Source organism: Panthera leo, chromosome F3, assembly GCF_018350215.1.
Source record: "Panthera leo isolate Ple1 chromosome F3, P.leo_Ple1_pat1.1, whole genome shotgun sequence".
NCBI classification, from domain to species: domain Eukaryota; kingdom Metazoa; phylum Chordata; class Mammalia; order Carnivora; family Felidae; genus Panthera; species Panthera leo.
In genome coordinates, this window is record NC_056696.1 from 60345662 (window position 1) to 60367262 (window position 21601).

The 21601-nt window shown below is 52.1% G+C and overlaps 1 protein-coding gene across 3 annotated transcripts in view; it reads left to right on the forward strand.

Moving 5' to 3' along the window:
* Positions 1–630: 630 nt before the first annotated feature.
* Positions 631–21601, forward strand: part of RXRG (retinoid X receptor gamma) — a 40857-nt gene continuing 19886 nt past the window's right edge. The window contains exons 1-2 of one of the 3 annotated variants that reach the window (XM_042925593.1): positions 631–722; positions 14847–15094. In XM_042925593.1, the coding sequence (XP_042781527.1) occupies positions 656–722; positions 14847–15094 (315 nt within the window). In that variant the 5' untranslated portion in view covers positions 631–655. The remainder of the gene's footprint in view (positions 723–14846; positions 15095–21601) is intronic. The other 2 variants (XM_042925596.1, XM_042925594.1) reach the window with 2 other exon arrangements.

The following is a 21601-nucleotide window of genomic DNA, read 5'->3' on the forward strand; positions in this document are numbered from 1 at the left end:
GAGTGCAGCCGTGGAGGTTGATAGGATGCGGTAATGGGGGGCGTGGGAGGGAAGAGGGCAATCGGGTTGTGGAACTGTCTCCCTCTGATGCGACTTTTCCTCGTTCCTGAGGGAGGAGAAGAGTTATTTTGTTTAGTTCTGTTGATGTTTTCCGTTTTGTTTGCACGCGCCCCGTGGAGAGGCTGCTGAAACGCTGAGCGGAAGCTCAGCCCCCGCTCCGGGGAGGCCTGTCTGAGAACTTGCCCGTGGTGAGGGAGACCTCCCCCACCCCCCAGGAACGGGGGAAACTGAGGACTGCGGTGGCTGTCACCTGCACCCTCAACACGGAGAGCCACACTGTACACATGCAGTGATTTGGCACACCCCCTGCCTTTTCGTGTATGAGCAAATGGGACCACAGGCGGCTCCTGCGATTTGCGTGAGGCTCTCTGGGGACCCAAAGTCACCCTTGGGAAACAGCACGAGGGTTGGCATCTGGGGCCATGCTCACCAGATGTGAGATCGTCAGCCCCTCAGCGAACAAGGGACTGGTCAAGCCGGCCGAAGGGTGGCGACTACCTGGGCTGCTGTGACCTCACAGAGGTACCAGCGTCCCTGTTCCCCGCCCTGCCCTGTGATGAGGGCCAGCTGTTCAGTAAGAGATCCGTTTGCCTGGATGGGACAGTCGCTGCCTCTAAGAAGATGGCAAAACAAAGCCTGTAATTCCCCCATCCAATTGTGCGGTAATCCTCGGGGTGACAAGGAGATGGGGGGCGGGGGGGAGGCTCGCATTTCAGTTACCAAGCACGCTGGCTGTGGCTCTTACTGAGGGCCAGCTACCCTTGTAAGCTTTTGCACTCTCTGCTTGTTCAGTCCTCACGACAACCTTCTGAGCAGCCACCATGATTATCATACTCCCATTACAGACGAGGAAACTGAGGCATTGCACGGCGCAGTAAGCTTGCTGAAGGTCTTGTAGCTAGAAAATAGCCCTGCCAGGGATTTAATGTTTATTTATTTTTGAGAGCTAGAGACAGCGAGTGGGGGAAGGGAGGGGGGGCTGCTGGGGAGGGAGACCCAGAATCCGAAGCAGGCTCCAGGCTCCGAGCTGTCGGCACAGAGTCCGACGCGGGGCTCGAACTCGGGAACAGTGAGATCATGACCTGAGCCGGAGTCGGATGCTTCACCGACTGAGCCACGCAGGTGCCCCCCCTGCCAAGGGATTTGAACCCAGGTGGTCTGGCTCCAGAATCCTTGCTCTGCTGAGCTGCCCCTCACGGGCCACAGACTCGCTCTGGGAAGTTATGGGGCACAGCACCCCCTTGCTGGGGTGAGGAGCCCAGTCCGGCCTCGGCACTGCCCAGTGGTTGCAGACACGGGCCCTGGCCGTTGAGGAATAAGAACCCGGGATAGCTCAGCAGTCACTCAGGAGTGGGGGACCTCTGGAGTGTTAACAGGTGCTTCTCCTGGAGGCCGGCTGATTTGCAAGAGTCCCGCCCAGCTGGCCCTGACCCTTTGTGTAGAACACTGGCTTCTTACCCAAGAGTAGCCATAGAGGAGGGTTGAGTTGGGCGGATGGGTGTGCACACGCCTATGTGTATGTTTGGGGGGGGCAATAAGAGGATGTGTGTGTGTGTGTGTGTGTGTGTGTGTGTGTGTGTGTGTGGATGTGAGTGTGTGTGCGTGCACGGATGCGTGCGCCAGAACATATTTGTCCCTTCCACAAATGCGTGGGTGGTTAATTGGGACCTTACCGTGGACGTAAGTGGTTAGGGTTTATGTAGGAAGGAGTAACTGTTTATGAGATTTAGGAAGGAACATATTTAGTGTAAACTATTTTCTGAAACATTTACAGTCTTACCAGGAGATAGAGAGCTGAATAGCAACCGGGGAAAGAAATTGTGCAAAGAGTTATCTAAATTCTCCACCTCTTCCTTCCCCTCATTATGTAGCTTCTGTATCTACGGAGAACTTTGCCACCACGACTGGGTGGCTGGGTTGCCAGAGGCTCCCAGAGGAAGCTGCTCTTTTCCCTTCTTGTCTGAAAGGAGAAGACCCACAGACCCAGGGAGGGCAGTCGCTTATTTTCTAGGGCGCCTGGCTTTGGGTGGCTCTCAGGAGACTGATCCAGGTCCTGGCTCGGTGAGCTTCAGAAACGAGTGAGAGTAATAGCTCATGTTTGTTAGGCACCTACTATGTGCCGGACCCTCCTACCCCGGGCATTACAAGCACCATCTCATTTAATATTGTCAAGCATCCCTGGAGGTAGGGCACTATTATCGCCATCCCCATTTCACGGATGGGAATGTAGAGCCTCGGGGAGGTTTAGTAAACTGCTCAAGATCAGCCGGCTGATAAGGGGCGGACCCAGGATCCAAATCCAGGCAGGTGCCAGGGCTGCTGGGGTCAAGCCCCGTGTTGCGCTTGCTGGGGGTGGGGGAGGGGTAGAGTGGAGTGAGGGTGGGGTGGAGAGATGGGAGTCCCAGATCTGCCACCAATGGGTGAATTCTATATAAGAACAACAACTACCATATTCCGATCTTACTCTTTGCCCTTGACAACTTTCTTAGGGATCACAATGTATCTCTTGGACCGTGCATAATTGCAGCAATGAATAAATGATGGGGTGGGGGCAGGGGGACCGGGCACGTGAAGAGACGAAGAAAACAAAAATCCAAAAAATGTTCCAGGTGAGGGGCGCCTGGGTGGCTCATTCGGTTAAGCATCCGAGTTCGGCTCAGGTCATGATCTCGCGGTTCATGGGTTCAAGCCCCGCGTCGGGCTCTGTGCTGACAGCTCGGAGCCTGGAGCCTGCTTCGGAATCTGTGGCTCCCTCTCTCTCTCTCTCCTCCTCCCCTGCTTGCGCTCGTGCATGCACGCTCTCTCTCTCAGTCTTTCAAAAATAAATAAACCTTGAAAAAAAAAAGAAAAAAGAAAGTTCCAGGTGGACCCCACTTTATTGTAACACGTGGAACCCAGTTTTACATTCTAGGGTGCGATTCAGCAAACTTGTTCTCTGAAGAGCCAGATTCTAAACCTTTGGGTCTTTGCTGCTCCTGTGGGGGGGTGTGTGGGAGAGTAGCCATAATTAAAGTCGCATAAACTAAGGCACAGGGATGTGCTGTGTCTCAGGATGTTTGCTGACCCCTAGGGGATCCTTCTGGAGAAGTGTTATTACCATTTCTGAATGTTCTCCAGTTTGCAGTGGTTGCGATCGTCAGCTCTGAACAGCCCTTCCCCCAGCCTCCCTGCCACAGAGTGGCATCCTCAGAGCTAGACAGAGAGGCCTGTGGGTCATGAGGGCGGCCCCTTAGTCACAGGTGAGGACGCTTGGGGAATCAGGTGTGGCTTCCCCAGGAAGCTTCTTGTGGTCTTCAGACTGGGTTCCGCTGAGCCCCCTGGGGGCCACCTGGGGTGGCAGGAAAGTGGCAGGAAAGTGGGGAAGCCACAGAGAGCCCTCCCGCCCCTTGGTAAAATAACTCAGTACTACTCACCACGTAGGGTCAGTGTTAACTGTCTGCAGTGCAAGGGGTTAATAAAATAAAGCCTGGACAAGTCGTGAACACCTGGTAAAGGTCCCCTTTTCCATTTCAGAAAATTTGGACACTGTAGTTCTAAAGTATGTTGCCTTTTCTTCAGGGAAGTGTGCCTGTTCTGAAAGCATCAGACGGCGCAACCACGAGGTGCTGACAAAGCAAAGTACATGAATTCTGTGCCTGTTACCGAAAGTTCTGTTTTAACAAATGGTTCTAGGGCAGGCGCTCTGAGATCTGGCAGGAAGAGAGCCCTGACGGGGGACCTCCAGCCCCTCCAGTCTTCAGGAGACCCTGGCCCCAGGCCAGTGACTCTGATGAGTCATCAGACAACCTGGCCTGCCCTGCTGCCTTTATCAGACGCTGTGACTGAGAGAGGGGAAGGGAGACAGGAAGTTTCTAGGTTCGAGATCAAGCTCAAATTCCTGATGGGGTTTCAGAATTCAGCATCTGAACTTAAAAAAAAAATGGAAAAGCTTGTGATCTTTAATTCAGAAAGCGTTTAGAAGAAGTCAGAGGAGTGGCCAGGAAAGTGCTTAACACGTATGTCGGGATGTTTCTTCCGGGCTGGTTTGCCTGAGTTTCATTTCTGTGACTCAGCATCTCCTTTGTCCCTCCTTTGCTGGTCATTAGTGTCGTGGAGAAGCAGTCTCTTGGAGAGTTTGGGGCTCAAGGTACCTGTGTTTGCTCAGTCCCAGCGATGAGGGGAGCAGAGCAAAGGTTAGAGATCATCATCAGGGAGAGAATATTCTAGACTGTTCTGGGAATGCCAGTCCCTTGTTCAGTGCACACTGGCTGAGTATCTGGCTTGTGCAAGGGTTTGCCAGACGAGGAGAGCTAGAATTCATCTCCTGTCCTGAAGGAACGATAAACTAGTTACAAGCTCTGAAGTCTGCATACGTTTGGAGATGAATTATTTCTAGACATGTTTCTTGGGACTGGGGTTCAGTGGATGGGTCCAAGGAATCTAGGTATTTAGAACCTGAGAACAAATGATGCTATGATAACATTGATATGAACGACCACATTGCACCAGGGATGTTATTCACTATATTTTAAGATGACTGCAGTCTTTTAAAAGAATTTTTTTAATGTTTATTTATTTTTGAGAGAGAGAGAGATGTTTATTTATTTTTGAGCGAGCGAGAGAGGGAGAGAGCATGAGTGGGGGAGAGGCAGAGAGAGAGGGAGACACAGAATCCGAAGCAGGCTCCGGGCTCTGAGCTGTCAGCACAGAGCCCGACGCCGGGCTTAAACCCACAAACCGTGAGATCATGACCTGAGCTGAAGTCGGATCTTAACCGACTGAGCCACCCAGGTGCCCCAAGAAGACTGCAGTCTTTAGAAGTCCATCCATATTTAGAGATCAGGGAGAGCATATCTGAAAAAGAAGTCCAGAGAGACAGAAACAGGGATTGGGTTCGAGAGCTGGAGGTGGAGTAAATTGATGTTCAAGGATTCTAGGAACAAGGGGTGAGGAGGGAGCGCCCTCAGCAAATGCCTGAACCACTCATGGCAGTGTCCTGGTGGACCAGGGTGGTGCGCTGTGAACCAGTATATGGGACTGGTTTAAAGGGACAGGCCGTGTTCCTTGTTAGCGGAGCCCCTGCTCCAGGATCCCCAGGTCCCTCTTAGGAGTTAGAGACAGCATGATCTCCACCTGCACCATCAAGGTTCATAACTTGGTCCTGAGTGGGAAAGGTGGGATGCAAGCAAAATGCCATTAATTACATGCAGAAAAGTTGGCAGAAATTGTGCTAGACCAAACTCACATTCTAGGTCTTTAATGATTCACAACACGCGCTTGAAAAGGTCACTTTATCATTCTGAACGTGTTTTTCTAAATCTGTAGAATGGGGATGATTTCTGCCTTACCGACTACTCTGAGTCTGTTTGAAGCTTACATGAAATAAGCAGTGGGCCCCAGGAGGGACCACTCTGTCCGTAGCGCCTCGCCTGGGGTCTGGCACATAGTAGGCACTCAACGAATATATTTTTGACTGCCCGAGCCAGTAACTGACGTGGAAATAAGTAGTGCACAGTTAACGAGTGCAAGATGGCACCTGGTACAGGGAATGACCTTGAACCTGGCAGTCAGAAGACCCAGTGTTTCGGCCTTGAGCGAGTTGGGCAACCTCTCAGGGATCATTGTCTCTTCTCTCCAAAATGCGGTGGTTCTTCGAGTCCTGGAAGTCTGGTTTCTGAGCCCAAACAATATTGCCTTATTAATTTATGACCCAATTAATTTGGAAAGGTGATTAAATTGGTCCTGGTATGAGCTAGTTTCTATTTGCTCATTCACAAAAAAAAAAAAATAAAATAAATAAATAAATAAATAAAAAACAAAGAAGGGTTTGTGGGGCAAATAAAATGGTAGCAATGTTGCCCCATTTAAGTTACATCTGTTTTCAAGCAATTTAAACAGCCTAAAGGAGCGTCATTAGCATATTAACGGGGTGTTAATTACAAAAGTCTTTTAAAGCAGATTTTATAAAATCTCCACTTCATAACCATTAGCTTGTGGGACTCGAAATACAAACTCTTCCCGTGTGTTACTTGGAAGTAAGAAAATTGTAATTTAAAAGTAATCTGCCAACTTGTCACGAACGGAGACTGATTTTTTTCTCTCAATTGATCAAAATGAGTAAGGTTTTGCTATAATTACATATAATGCTGGTAATAATGAGGCTGATGATCGGTCGTTGCCTGCTTTTCACTACCTCCATCTCTGCGGATTTTAGGGGAGGTGGGGCAGAAGGGGGGGTGGGGGGGGCGCGGGAAGGGAGCGGAGGGGAGGGAGAGGGAGGAAGGGATATCACAGGGCCCTCCCCCTCCCCCAAGCACCAGAGGAAGCAACCCCTTTCTCCCCTTCCCCCCCAACAGCCAGGAGCCCCCCTTCAGGGACAGCAGGAAGCATGAGGAGCTGTCCTGGGAGGCTCTGAAAGATGGGAGGGCGGAGGGCAGGCGAGGGATCAGCCCCTGGTGTTTGGGTCCTCACATTGCGGGCAGGGCGCTGAGCCCCTTCTCACACACACTCTCCGCTTCTATCACGTTCCCTTGTTTTCCCCCGTTGAGAAACCCAGAAAATGCTTCGGTAGCAGAGAAGGCTTCTCCTCCAAAGATGTGCCTTCTGCTTCTGCTCCTCATTCCCTAGGAGTTCAGTGTCTCCCACCTTGGGGTTGGCACCTGCTAAAATGTAGAGCTCTGTGCCTGTAAAACACCTTTCTGCCCAGTGTCAGGGTGGCTGTGAAGGGCTGAGGTTTACGTGCAGGTGCTTTTGAACACGCTGATCACGACTCAAATGTCAGAAATGTGTACCAGCTCGGTGGCATTGAGCACCCCTTCTACCGAAGAGGGGAGGGGAAAAGGTCGGGCTGAGCTGGGACCCTGCTGAAGGGAGCCCTGGCCAGCTTGGAGCCGTGAGGGGCCAGAGTCAGGATGGCGAGTATCTTAGTCAGAATGTGCCAGTGTCAGGGGGCTCCTGGCTGGCTCAATTGGTGGAGCACGTGACTCTTGATCCCGGGGTTGCGAGTCCGAGCCTCACGTTGGGTGTTGAGGTTACTTAAAAAAAATAAAATCTTTAATTAAAAAAAAAAAAGTGCCAGGATCAAAGTCAAAGTCTAGAGTGAGGCCTCAAGTCGGGGTGGGGAGGGCGGGGAGAGCTGTCTGTACAGCTGGTCGGGGGACTTGCGGAGCAGGGGACACGTGGTGGGGCTGCGGATCCCCTGCTTTCCCTTCTCCGTTCATCCGTTCAGGTGCCACTTGTCTAACTTCCTAGTCCCATTCCCTCGGGCGCTGTATTTAATCTCTCTGTCTCCTAGCTTTTGCCTTTGTCCGGTAGGAAGAAGCATCCCAACCTTAACAGGGCTCGTAGGTATGCAATGCGTCCATATACGTAACGTGTTGAGAATCATGTCTGGCTTGTGGCACGTGCTCAATGAATATGATCTGTTGTTGTTGTTTGTCTGTTAGTCATCGAAGGAGGTGGTGATTAAAGTGTCAGTTAAAGTGGCCTCGGTAGCAGGCCTCTGCCCACCTCGTTCAGCAGCCTGCCTGTGTGTTAGGAGCCAAGAGGGGAAAGGATGTGTGCGTAAGTTTCCCTTAGACTGGGAAGAATGAGCCGGCTGTCTGACCGGTCTGCGATCCTGGGGCTCGTGCACCGTGTCCCTCCGCTAGAGACAAGGCGCCGGGCTTGGGTGTGCTTGGTTGCTTGCGACCCAGTGGGAGGGAGTTTCACGGGCCTGAGCCCTGCCATGCTCCTTTGATTTCAGATGGAGAGTCCTGACTCTCAGAAATAGCACACCTTCACCTCCGTCCCCTTCCCTGTGGGTGTGTATTAACCAGTGCCAGGGATTCATTACAACTTTTCATTCCATCCGGCAGAGGCTTGTTAGTGGGCCGGCAGCAAAGGGGTGGAAACACCAAGCCATTCGCTCCCTTGTCTGGCCAATCAGAAAGACGCATGCTTGACATTTTCCTTTCATTGGCTGAGGATGAGTTGCTAAGCAACTTCCTCACCTTGCTAAGAATTCCATCCTTCTGAGTCCCAGGGACTTCTCTTTCTCAAAGGCCCCCCTGTTCCCCCCAACACACACGTGCAATTCCTTACTCAGAGATTTTACTTTTGGTAAACACCAGGGACGTAGATTTCTTATGCAAGTAATTTCTTTTTTAAATTTTATGTATTTATTTTGAGAGAGAGAGAGAGAGAGAGAGAGAGAGAGAGGGAGGGGGGGAGAGTTGGAGAAGGAGGAGAGAGAGAATCCCAAGTGGGCTCTGTGCTGTCAGCACAGAACCCTACACAGGGCTCGATCTCAGGAATCGTGAGAGCATAACCTGAGCCAAAATCAAGAGTCAGTCGCTTAGCCAACTGAGCCATCCAGGTGCCCCTATGCAAGGAATTTCTATTGATGGACTCTATATAGTTCTACTCACTAACAAAAAATTATCCCAACGCCAATCCCATCTCGTTGTCTAGTATGTTTTGAGCGTCTGCTGTGTTCCAGGCACAGTGCTGGGCACCACAATGGCAGTCGTTAGCAGCAAGGGATAGAAATGAAAAGTGTGTAACATCCAGTAGGGCAGCAGACAGTCAGATTGGAGGTCATGTGGAGGACCTGTTTGTGCCAGGCTCGATTACAGGGTGATCTGGGGGATGCTGGGGGAAGGGTGGAGTGGCCGGGGGGACAGGGGTGCTCCGGGCTCAGAGCAGTGGCTGTTTACTAGCCAATTCAGAAAATTCGATATTGTAAACAACTGGTATGTCCTTACCAGCGTATGGCAAGGACCATCCTTAATAGAGCATTAACTGTTGGCCTGGCTTGGGCTAAGCCCTCCACGTACATAATCTTCTATAATGGCCCTCGAGCCAGACACAGCCCCTCCCTCACAGCATCTACTGGATGGTGAATTATTGCACCTGCTACCCCAGGGCCCGTACTCCCAGGTGCTCTCCGCAGTCCGATGAGGTGGCATGTATGCCTCCATTTCGGGTGAGAAAACTGCGGTTCAGAGAGGTTAGCTTCCTTGCTCAAATTTATGGGACCGGACAGAGGTGCAGCCTTGAATCCGGCCTGGGACTTTTTGGCTTTGGAGTCTTGTATCGTGCACGGGCTGCATTCCGGACGCCGTCGTGCCGCGAGGCACACACCGACTTCAGCAATCATTGCAATCATCACAGCGTATGTGCCCCGCACAGCTTTGATTGCTGGTGACACTCAGCATCTCAGACTGAAGGTCTAACGCTGTCCAGTTGCCGAAAGCAGGGGCCCCTCGGAAAGTGGTCCAGACCCAGACCATGTCAGATCACTGGGACCCACGCTTCGTCTTTGAGATGCCCGTGGGCCGTCTCCTACCGCCCATGTGCGTGGAGCAGGGCTGGGAGGGGTCTTGGAGACCCCAGGGCAGAATGAGGCCCAGAAATATGAAAGATTTTTCTTAAGTGTCTGGCCAACAGAGAACAGAAATTCCTGGGAAAACGCACTAGCCCTTTCTCGTCAGATGAGTGAGTTTTTATTTTAAAAAGTCATTGCCGGAGCAAAGAGAATCAACTCTGTGGAGTAGAGGGTTTGTGCATTTCCCCGGCATCGGGCCTCGGGCACAATCTGGCTGTGGCTAAAGAAGATTAGGAGGGTGTAGGGTCAGGGAGCAAGCAGGGGTGTGGGGGGGAGGGGGCAGGGGCCAGGGCGAACGGGGCTGAAGGGGCAAGAGGGAGACACTAGAGGAAACCGTGACTTTGGATCTGGACGAGAAACCAGGTTTCTGGAAACCGTCTAGGACCTTTTGGCTGTGGCTCCCCTGTGGCTATGAGAAAATGGAAAGAGAGGGAGGGAAGCCGGTAAAAGTGCCATCAACAGCTAGGCTCTGGTGTCTGTCTGTGAGAACGGCTTAATTTTCCATTGGGAAACACTTTGTCATTAGAGGCTTTCTCTCTACTTCTTTTTCTTTTTCAAAAAAAAAAAATTTAATGTTCATTTTTGAGAGGGAGAGACAGCATCAACAGGCGAGGGGCAGGGAGAGAGGGAGACACAGAATCCCAAGCAGGCTCCAGGCTCGGAGCTGTCACCACAGAACCCGACACGGGGCTCAAACCCGTGAACCGCGAGATCATGACCTGAGCTGAAGTCAGATGCTTAACTGACTGAGCCACCCAGGCGCCCCTCTTTCCACCTCTTCTAAAAACAAAGCTATTCGTGTCTAAGAGCCACTGGGTCATGGGAGAGGCAAAGAGCCAAAATGGGATCGCGTAAGATGTATCTGTCTTTGTGAATTTTATTGAAAAAAAATTTTTTTAAGTTTATTTGTTTTATTTTGAGAGAGAGAGAGAGAGAGAGAGAGAGAGAGAATCCCAAACAGGCTCTGTGCTGTCAGGCTGGCAGCCTGGGGCCCGATGCTGGGCGAATTTCTTTTTTGTTAAATGTAGCTTTAAAATAGCCCACCTCTTCTGGGTCACTGACTCAGCAGAAACACGCCATATTTAAGGCCGTTGCAAACCAAGCTTTAACTCTATTTCATTCTGTCTCAGCCATGCACCATTCTTTTTTTTTTTTTTTTAATTTTTTTCAATGATTATTTATTTTTGAGAGACAGAGACAGAGCATGAGCAGGGGAGGGGCAGAGAGAGAGGGAGACACAGAATCCGAAACAGTCTCCAGGCTCCGAGCTGTCGGCACAGAGCCCGACGAAGGGCTCGAACCCATGAGCAGTGAGATCATGACCTGAGCCGAAGCTGGACGCTTACCCGACTGAGCCCCCCAGGCGTCCCAGCCACACACCATTCAGAGCATCATGGTATATTCCGATTGTCCTAATATTATTATTATTAACAATAAAAGCAATATACTTTTTTAAAAATTTTTTTAAATTTTTTACTTTATTTATTTTTGAGACAGGGAGAGACAGAGCATGAACAGGGGAGGGTCAGAGAGAGGGAGACACAGAATCTGAAACAGGCTCCAGGCTCTGAGCTGTCTGCACAGAGCCCGACGCGGGGCTTGAACTCACGGACCGCGAGGTCATGACCTGAGCCAAAGTTGGCCACTTAACCGACTGAGCCACCCAGGCGCCCCAAAAGCAATATACTTTTAATTTCAATCGCTCTCAGCCCATCTCCTTTTATTCCTGGAACAACTTGTGAGTTCCCCAAAGTCCACGTTTTCTGTATTTTTGTGCAGGTCAGTGTTTCCCTTACCCGTCATTCCCTCTGCGCACTCTTCCCGTGATCTTCTCCGGACCGAGTATCCTTTGTCCTAGGTCAGTTCACTCTCTTTTTGAAAACTTAAATAGCTATTTTTAGAAAGGCAATCTTGTACAAAAATAGAAGCCCAGTCACCTGCTGTAAATAGAAGGAAACAGTAAAAGTAATTCTTAAACTCTTAATATTTTGTGACACCCACACCCACTTAAAATACCCCCGAAGGTGTCCCTCACCACCGCGTTACAGGCGGCACACCTCGGGAGCTCTTGGGTTGATGCGGGTGTGAAGCTAAGTGGTGTTCCTGTCTGTCCCACGGCTCTGGGCCTGCTGTCGGGGTGCAGAAGTGACAAGGCACAGACTCTCTGGGACCCACGCAAGCAGAGTAAAAAGGAGAGTTGCGGGGTCCTTTGGTCTGAAGCCGAAGCCGGAAGGGAACGGCCAGGGGGTCGGACGGCCGCTGTCCCAGTGGAGAGCAGGGCTCCTGGCCCGTCAAGACAGGCTGGCTTCCAACTCACCTGTCACATGTTATCTTAGTAACAGGCTCAAGATATACGTTGGCCTCTGTGAATGTCACAGCCTTCCTGGGCCTCAGAAGAGTCTAAAATTGTTCTTTCCAATCAGTGGCCATCTGGGAAGATTTTTGGTTTCTCCGGCTTGAGTTCTTGGAAGCTGCCCTTTTCTCCCTCTCCTTCAGATAAACTTGCAGCTTGAGATCACTTCGTAATTGAGTCATCTTGCACTTTGCGATATGGTGGCTCTCCCAGTCATCCTTGCTGTCCTTGCCAACACAGACCGGAGGCAGCGTGGGTTTCAGACCGACAGTTCGAATCTAGGCTCTATCACTTATCCCCCGGGCAGCGCCGGGTACCACGCTAGGGGTGGGGAAGCGAAAATGGACACTTCTCCCCTTCTCTCGGTTGAGTGGAAAAGCCAGGGCAATAAACAAATATGGCGACACAGTGGAATCAGTGCTAGGATAGGAGTAAACACAGGCTATTATTAGAAAACAGAAAAGGGCATCAGACGAGTCCGGGAACACCAGGGAAGGCTTCCTGGAGGAGGGGACACTTGACTTAGACCTTGAAGGAGGAATAAGAACGTCATGGAAATGGAGAGGAGAGCAAATCATCCTGGAACAGAGAGCAGCTTGGGGGCGGGGGAGGCTGAGCCCCTGAAATGGTCCCCACAGGCTTATCGTCAGGAGGAAGTGAGTTAACGCATGGAATTTGCTTAATGCTATTCAGGATAGGTGGTAAGTGTTCGACCTGTTCATTTGAATCCCTTTGCCACTCCTCTGTGGACCCCTGGAAAGTGATTCATCCTCAGCCGTGCTACTGAATTTTTTTTAATGTTTATTTATTTTTGAGAGAGAGAGAGAGACAGAGTGGGAGCAGAAGAGGGGCAGAGAGAGAGGGAGACCCAGAATCCGAAGCGGGCTCCAGGCTCCGAGCTGTCAGCGCAGAGCCCGACGCAGGGCTCGAACTCACGAACGGTGAGATCATGACCTGAGTGGAAGCTGGATGCTTAACCGACTGGGCTGCCCAGGCGCCCCCCCCCCCCCATCAGCTGTGCTACTTAGAACAGGGTGATTGGGATTTATCTGTTAATGAGACATTTGTCCCTGATGGAGACTCCCGGGTAGGATGATAGGAGGGTCAGAGCTTCCTTGGACGTGGGACTGGCTGTTCTCCCCCCAGAGAGACCTTAGGCGTGTTAGCAGAAGCTCAAGAGAAACTCTAGGCTGACATTTTTTCCAGTGGAATATTTAAGAGTCTTTGCACAGAGAAAACATGAGCTCAAGGAAGTGTATCGACCCCCGTGTTCACTGCAGCATTATTTACAATCCCCAAGATGTGGAAATAACGGAGGTGTCATCAATGAGCAGGTAAAAGTTGTATATGTGATGGAGTATTATTCTGCCATCAGAACGAGTGAACTCTTGTCGTCTGTGACAACACGGACGGACCTTGGGGGACTACGCCCAAGTGAAGTAAGTCGGACAGAGGAAGCCAGATCCTGTATGATCTCACTTATGTGGAATCTAATAATAATAATGAAAACACACTGAGCTCATAGCACCAGAGATCAGATTGGTGGTTGCCAGAGGTAGGGATAGGGGCAGGAGAAATGGGTGAAGGGAGTGAAAAGGTACAAACTTCTAGTCATAAAATAAGTAAGTTCTTGGGATGTGACATCCAGCATGGCGACTATAGTTAATAGTACTGTACCGTATATTTGAAAGTTGCTGGGAGTAGATCTTAAAAGTTCTCATCACAAGAAAAAAAAAAAAAAACATTCAGGGCGGCTCAGTCGGTTGAGTGTCTGACTTCAGCTCAGATCGTGATCTCGCGGTTCGCGGGTTCGAGTCCCGCGTCGGGGTTGGCGCGGAGCCTGGAGCCCGGAGCCTGTTTGCTCTTCTGCATCTCCCTCTGCTCGCGCTCGTCTCTGTCTCTCAAAAACAAATAAAACGTTAAAAAAAAACAACAACAAGAAAAAGCATTTCCAACTGTGTGTGGTGACGGATGTTAACTAGTCTTATTGAGGGTGATCATTTTGCAGTATAAACAAATACCGAATCATTCGGTTTTGCCCCTGAAACGAATACAATGTTGCGTGTCAATATCTCAATAATAAAAAAAGAATAGTACTTCTGACGTGCTTTGCTGCCCCCCAGCATTCAAAGGGGGCATGTCCCCCCCCCACGTATCTTGCTCCTAACACTACCCTCAGTGGCCCCTGATATCTCCCAAGACTTAGGAGAGCATCCTGCACGTAGTAGGTACTCAAGAGATACTCCTTGAGCGAACAGGGGACCACACAAGGAAGTAGCTCTATGACACAGGGTGGGCTGCCCTATCATTTTTCCAGTCTCTTCTTTGCTGCTCAGATCCTGAGGTGTAGAGCTCCTGTCTTAGGGAGAGCGTGTTCCGTGCTGGGCGCCTCAGATGACAGTGGGGCACCCTCCTTCTCTGTCATCTTGAGCTGTGACTGACCCTAAGGGAGCTTGGAGTCAGCTCAGCCTGGGAAAGATGGTAGCAGACAACCACGTGCCCAGGGGCTGTTCCGTGGACACCTGGAACCACAGCTCCCCGGGCCGCGAGGTCGAAAGGGTCTGGGCAGGCCTGTGCGCCCTTGCCTTCCTGGGCTCCTGTGGCCAGCAAGCCACGCGCGGCCATCGTGCGTCTTCTTCCCTGAGGGCTGGCAAAGCCCCGTGCGGTAGAGACAGGCAGGGCGAGGACTCTATAGGCACAAAGCTGCGAAAGATAGGGGCAGTCGAGGGCGTGACAACAGCGTCTGCTGCCCCGTTGTCATGGCGGAACGCGACCCCTGATGGCAGGGACGGGGTTCTCCCGGGCTCTGAAACCCCAGCACCTGGCATAGAACCTGTACCTCAGTCAACGTTCACCGCACGTGAGTGAGTGATGTTCTGTCCTAGAGAAGGCCCTCTCCCTCTCTCTTCTTCATTTGCCTTTATTCTACGCGCTCAGTGGGGGTGTGAGCGCCTGGGGTTCGCGGATATGCAGTGGGGCTGGAAGGTGGGGAAGGGCACGGGAAACAAGCTGGGGGTGGTCTCTGTCCTCACAGGGGCCACCTCTGTGCCCCCCAGTCTCCCATCACCTTTGCTCTTCTCTTTCCAGGCTCCCCCGGCCACTCCAGCTCCACGTCTATGAGCCCATTGACAGCCTTGTCCACAGGGAAGCCAATGGACAGCCACCCCAACTACACGGACACCCCCGTGAGTGCCCCACGGACTCTGAGCGCGGTGGGGACGCCCCTCAATGCCCTGGGCTCTCCATATAGAGTCATCGCCTCTGCCATGGGCCCACCCTCAGGAGCACTGGCTGCGCCTGCGGGAATCAATCTGGTTGCCCCGCCCAGCTCTCAGGTAGGTGCCCGTCCTCCCGTGGGACTTTCCAGCCACCCTGTATGGTGTCACCCGTGCCGCTCCTGGAGCCGGGCCAGCACTCGGTGGGTGCCTCCTGTGTACTTTCTGGGTCGTCTCTGCAGACGTGTCTCCTGCTGGACCTTCTTTAAGGGTGTCCTCAGGCGGGGGAGCCCCCGAGAACTGATGACGCCTTGTGATGGAGGAGACGGTGGCTCAGAGGTCACCCCTGTGGCTTAATGGTTCAGCCCTGGCACTGATCTCACCATCTCTGAGGGCTGTTTGTCATCCTTGGGATGGACCCCATCTGTTCTTCTCATTCTAATGAGTACTTATCAAGTCACTGAAGTGCCTGGTGCTCTCTTACATGCCGTGGTGGACGTGAAATGCTCAGGACATGGTCTTTGCTCTCTAGGAGCTTATAGTTGAGAGACGAATAGGTGGAGATGGCACACGGATAAATCCAGAACATGGCAGACTGTGTTATCTACCTGTTGTCCCTGAGATAGAGGAAAAGACTGGAAACTCAGGAAGGAAGGAAGCCTCACCCAATTCCTAGTGCTTCTGCTACAACAGAGGAGAGGGGGTGTGTGCATAGTAGACGCTGCTGTAGCATGGCCAGTCGCCTCTCCTTCCTTCTAGTAGTGTCGCAGTGAGGTCGGCAACCTTCCCTTCTTGTAGTGGTCAGCTGTTGCTGCAGTGATGCTGTGTAACAAACAGTCCTCAAGTTGTCATGGTGCACAAACGCACACATTTTTTTTTGTGTGTGTGTGTGTTCCTCACTCACAAATTTATGTTGGCTGGGATGGCTCTGTTTCAGGTGGTAGGCGAGCTGGGCTAGGCTGCAGGCTGGGTGCAAGTCTGCTCCTCATGTCCCAGGCTGAAGGAGCTACTTGGGGCATGCTTTTCTCGTGGTGTCTCACGGGAGCACAAAGCCAAAACCAAACCAGAAAGGTACGGCGGAGTGTCTGCTCGCATCATGCCCTCTGGTATCCCCTCGGCCTGAGAAAACTACACGGCTGACTCCAACATTGTGGGGCAGGGAAATAGGCTGTGACTATTTTAGCAGGAGGTACACAGTGCAAAGGATGTGAAGAATTAGGAGCAATAATCCCATCCACCATGTGCTCCACTTATGGGTATCTCAGTTTGGGGCTGGTGCCATCTTGCCCCAAACGCCAGCACATCTAGAGGCAGGATTAGTAGGTCCTGAAGCTTCCTTGGGATTTCGAGTTTGGGAGAAGAGGCAGGACTCCCGTTGTGTCAGTCTTTCTACCGCAGGGAGAACTTCAGAGGCTATCCCCAGACCATCCCTTTCAAGAGGCTTCGTGTGCTCAGGGTCTGAAAGCAAAGCTGTGTGGAGTCACAGAACTCGAGAGCCAGTAACGGCTCCAGAAGGCTCTCGACTCGGGGATTTGAGAATCTGTAGAATACCTTGGGGGTCTTTGAGTGCGGGAGCCAGGGCCAGGTGCACATAGATCAGCGGGGCTGGTGGGGTCTGCAGGGAGCCGCCCCCTTCCCTTGAAGCCGTTGCAATTCAAAGACGTGAAGCTTGCACAGGCCAAGCAAAGTACTCCTATGGGTCGCATCTGGCTGGCCCTTTTCACCCCGACTTGTCATCTGATGGCTTCACCTATAGGATCTTCTTCGGAGTGTACATTTCTCCCCTATCCCAGATCTTGGCCCTTGTGGAGCTGGTTAAAGCCCAGCTGAGAACCACGAATTCTGTCTAAGCCCTCATCCCACAAATGAAGTAACAGGACTCAGTGAGCTCAAGCGACACATCCAGCGTCTCCCAGCCAGTCAGCAGCAGAGCACGGGTTCGAGCCCAGGTGTCCTGACCCCCGCTCTGTGTTCATGACGCTGCATTCACCTGCTGCTGTGGTCTGTGCTGACTCAATCCGTGACCCCAAGATCTTCCGTTGGCCACCAAGGATTAAAAGATGAGTAATCTGGGCACCTGGGAGGCCCAGTTGGTTAAGTGTCCGACTCTTGATTTCAGCTCAGGTCACCATCTCGCGGTTCTTTTTTTTTTTTTTCTTTTTAAATTTTTAAAAATGTTTTATTTATTTTTGAGACAGAGAGCGACAGAGCATGAGCAGGGGAGGGTCAGAGAGAGAGGGAGACACAGAAACAGAAGCAGGCTCCAGGCTCTGAGCTGGCAGCACAGAGCCTGACGCGGGGCTCGAACTCACAAACCGTGAGATCATGACCCGAGCCGAGGTCGGACGCTTCACCGACTGAGCCACCCAGGCACCCCAACCGTCTCGTGGTTCTTGAGTGCGAGCCCCACATGGGGGCTGCCCCTCCTCTGCTCACTCACTCACTCTCTGTCTCAAAATAAATAAATTAAACTTGAAAAAAATGAAAGATGACTAATCAGTGCTCCTAAGGTGTCTCTTGTGGACGTGGCACGTCATGTGGGCAAATTGCAAGGCAGTGTCTTGTGGGCTATGGTAGGCTAAGAGCAGAACCGAAGGAGCAGAAGCCAAGGAGTCTGGACCTTCCCAGGCGTGTGTTCCACGAGAGGAACGGGGTCCAGACGGCCGGGGGATGGGCAGGTATTTATGCCAGCAGCGCTGGTGCCACGTAGCCTTCAGAACGTGAGACCCTGATGAGGTTGGTTTATTCACGCTCTTCCTTGTGAACGGACCCCAGGAAGGCAGGTCATAGCCAGTAGGCAAGAGACAGAAGGACACGTTGAAGCTCCGGGCTGCAAGGAAAGTCTTGCTGGGGCGTTCGTGGTCCTTCACGTAACTACTCACGGGGACCGACTTTGCGTCCGGCGGTACTTGATGCTCTCGTAGGTTCTGGGGAAAAGCGCGGAGCAAGGTGGCTGATGTCTTCACGTTCACGGCAGTTAGACCGCAGCAGGTGAGACGGAGACGAAATGAGCGAGCGAGGTGGTTTCACATAGCAATCGTTCTATCTGCGAAGAAGTGAGGCAGGGTGAGGTGACAGACAGTGACAGGGCCTGTGGGTGGGGAGTGGGCAAGGCCCCATCCTTCAAGGCTGCTTTTAGCAACCAGGCTCCGGTCTGATTGAGCCAAACCTAGCCGACACGTTCGGCTTCACAGCCGTGTGAGTGGCAGGGACGCTCGCTATTCCTGGACCGTATGTCTGTACAGAGGGATTGGGGTTGAAAGGTCAGCTGAAAGCTTCGGTCCTGGCCAACTGGGCTGTGTGCAGAGGCCGAGGCCAAGTTTCACTCCGGGAGCTATATTAAGCTTGCCAAGCTCTGGGGGAGCTCAGCGGCCCCGGGACGCTGAACGGCGTCGTGGCCTCGGGCTCCAGACACGTTTCGCCTAATGAACCAGATGACACAGGACATCTAGGACCCTCGGTGTTAGCTGCGGTGAGTTGGACTCTGAACCACCTGGATAGACTGTCTATGCATCCTGCCTTCCTCGCCCAGGATGGGTCTGAGCGGGACCCGCACGGGAAGCGTGCTCCTCCTGTGACCTGGGTCTAGGGTAAGTGCAGTTTGCGGGGGGAGGGGAGGGGGTGCTCTGGTGTGGGAGCAGCAGGGCCGTGTCTCCTGTTCCCTGCCCTGTCGTTCCGGTGCTTGACCAAGTCTCTCTGCTCTTGGACTTTCATTCGTGAGGAGTAAAGAGAACTGAACAGATACTGCGGACATGGGGACTGTGTAACCTTTCGCAAACCACTTAAGCTTATGTCTGTCCTCAGTTTCCTTTTCTCTTTCAGGGTAACATGCTTTATGAACATTAAAGGAGCTATGATTTATAAAGTCACTTCTTAAGTGCTCTCTGGTGGCAGTAAGGTGGCATTATTATTATTATTATTATCATTATAATTATTATAATTATTATTATACCTAGGTGATATGCACCTCAGTGATTTACATTCTACCCCTATGGGATCTTTGCTCCCAGGGTATTCTCTTGCTGAGAGGTTCTAGAAAAGTTCATTTCAATAAGCATTCATTGAACCAGGCCCTGGAAGTAAAAAAAAAAAAAAAAAAAAAAAATTATAAGGGTCCATCTCTGCTGTGGGGCGCCTGGCTGGCTCAGTCAGCAGAGCGTGTGACTCTTGATCTCTGGGTTGTGAGTTTGAGCCCCGCGTGGAGTGTAAAGATTACTTAAATAAATAAAACTTAGAAAAAGAAAAAGAGTCAGTCTCTGCTCTGGGGAGTATTTAAGTTGAGGGAGCAATTTCCAGAAACACCAAGTATGTAGTTGGGAAGATATTTATGCAGCTTTCAGGCAAAATGATCAAGGCCACATTTTCCTGACTCTCTGTGTGTGTGTGTGTGTGTGTGTGTGTGTGTGTGTGTGTGTGAGTGAGAGAGAGAGAGAGAGAGAGAGAGAGAGAGAGAGAGAGAGATCTGTTGCCTGCACTTGGAAATAAGCCCTGAAAGTTCTTGGAAGGCCCCTACCTCTTTCTCCCCTCCTGAACCCTGCTGCTGGACCTGGGTTCTGTCCCTGATAATTCCTGCCCAGGTAGTACTTTCCTTTCAGATTTTTGTAGAGAATACTCAAATAATAAAAATTACGAATGTTGGAGTTGAAACAGACCTTAAAGGCTGTCTTGTTTAATGATTAAAAAAAATAAGCCATGAAGTCTTGTCTCCAAGAGAAAGCGTGTTTGGAAGGTTAATTGTGTACGTTTTCTTTCTTTTAAAAAAATTTTTTTTAAAGTTTATTTATTTATTTTGAGAGAGAGAAAGCATGAATGGGGGAGGGGCAGAGAGAGGAGAGAGAAAGAGAGAGAGAATCCCAAGCAGGCTCCGCACTGTCAGTGCAAAGCCTGATGCGGGGCTCAAACTCACAAACTGTGAGATCATGACCTGAGCCGATTGATACTGAACCGACTGAGCCCCCAGGTGCCCCCTAATGTGCATGTTACAAACAGGTGTGGGTGAACTAGGAGGAGGAGATCTGAAGCCTTCTTGTTCACCTTCCCCGCTGCCCTGCCACGCACACTCTGAGTTGGAAAACCCACCGATCTAATCTGTAGATGAGGCAAAGGGTCTCTGACGCAGTGACCTGGTCAAGATCACGCAGTGAGGAGGGGGCTGGTCCCCACCAAACCCAGGGCTCCTCTCCCCCCTGTAGAAGGCGCAGGCTCCTTACTCCTCGTGACAAGGCCCTCTTCTAGATTAAAGCAGCGCCCCGTATACAGTCCGCTCCCTGGAAAAAGAGTGCCTGCCTGTGGCCTGGCAGGCCGGCCACGTCTCTGCGTTTAGTGGGATAATTTTGGCTGAAAGCAGCTCAGAAATGTGGGAGCTGATGTTCCGTGATGGCTCCGGGGCATCCAGGAAGCATTTGGTCCCTGGCCGAGTCTGCAAATGGAAGCCAGGCCAGTCAAGTGTGTTTCCACCCTGTTCTCGGGGAGCAGCCAGCCGCCTGGTGAACCCCCGCTCTGAAAAGTGCTCACTTCCGCGGGGCTGCTTCTAATGGAACCAGACAGCCAGGCGGGGGACTCGGGGGGCCAGGCAGCTAATGGGTTTGCGCTCTGGCGGGTGCCTTCTAGCCCGTCTGCCCTCGCTCGGAGCCCACACAAACCCCGAGCCAGCGAAGAGGCCAGTGGGTATCAGCCCTTCTGTCCCAACCCCTCCCTTCTGCCACCTGCCCACCCCCTGCCCCCATGACCCAGGAAGAGAAGGGTGGGGGGGGGGTGGCCGGCTCCCAGCTGGGAGAGAGAGGGCTCCCCACCAAGGAGGTGGGCCAGGAGGCTCAGACACTCGGAGTCTCCTGCCACAGCAAGACAGAGCTTGTGGTAAAGGACTGGTCTGGGAGCCCAGCGCTGGAGCTCTGGCCTGTTAGCCTGGGGAGGCTCCGCGTCTCCCCGGGCGGCTCTGACAGCCCCCGTGTCTCTCTCCTGCAGGCTTTCCTCGAGCTGCCCCCCCATTTATCTCCCCGAGGCGGAGTTTCGAGAGCAGGATTCCTCAGCCCAGAACCTCCCGTGGCTGCTCTTAATTGCTTCTCAAGATTAGATCCACTCTCCTTAGCCCAGCGGTCAGGCTTCAGGCCTCTGCCACAGCCCAGCCCCCGGCCTTGCCTCCCACCCCTGCAGCCCACAGGAACCCCTGGGCTTCCCCCAGGCCTTTGCTCTCAGAGCCTTTAGCCCGTGAGGGGCCCGTCCAAACCTGACCCACTTTTAAAGGCGGCCAAGGCCTAGCTCCAATGCCACCGCCTTCAGGAAGCCTTCCCAAATCTCCGTTGTTTGGGGTCTTTCCTTCCTAAACCATCCCAACTGACTTTTAATCTTGTCAATGGCCTTGAGGCGGTACTACATCCTCCTCCTTTCAGTATCCCCACGGTATTTCTGAACAAACACATGAATAAACCGCTCTAAGGCCTAGTTCCCTCATCTGGAAAATAGAACGACCTCATAGGGCTGTTGCAAGGATCAGGAGAGCAGTGAGCAGCATGGGGAGTTTTCTATGGTGGGTGGGGCTAGCGGTGGGCGGGGCTCATGATGGGCGGGGCTAACAGCAGCAGTAACGGTACCTACTGTGTTTGGGCTGGAGATAGTGAGGCTGGTTCC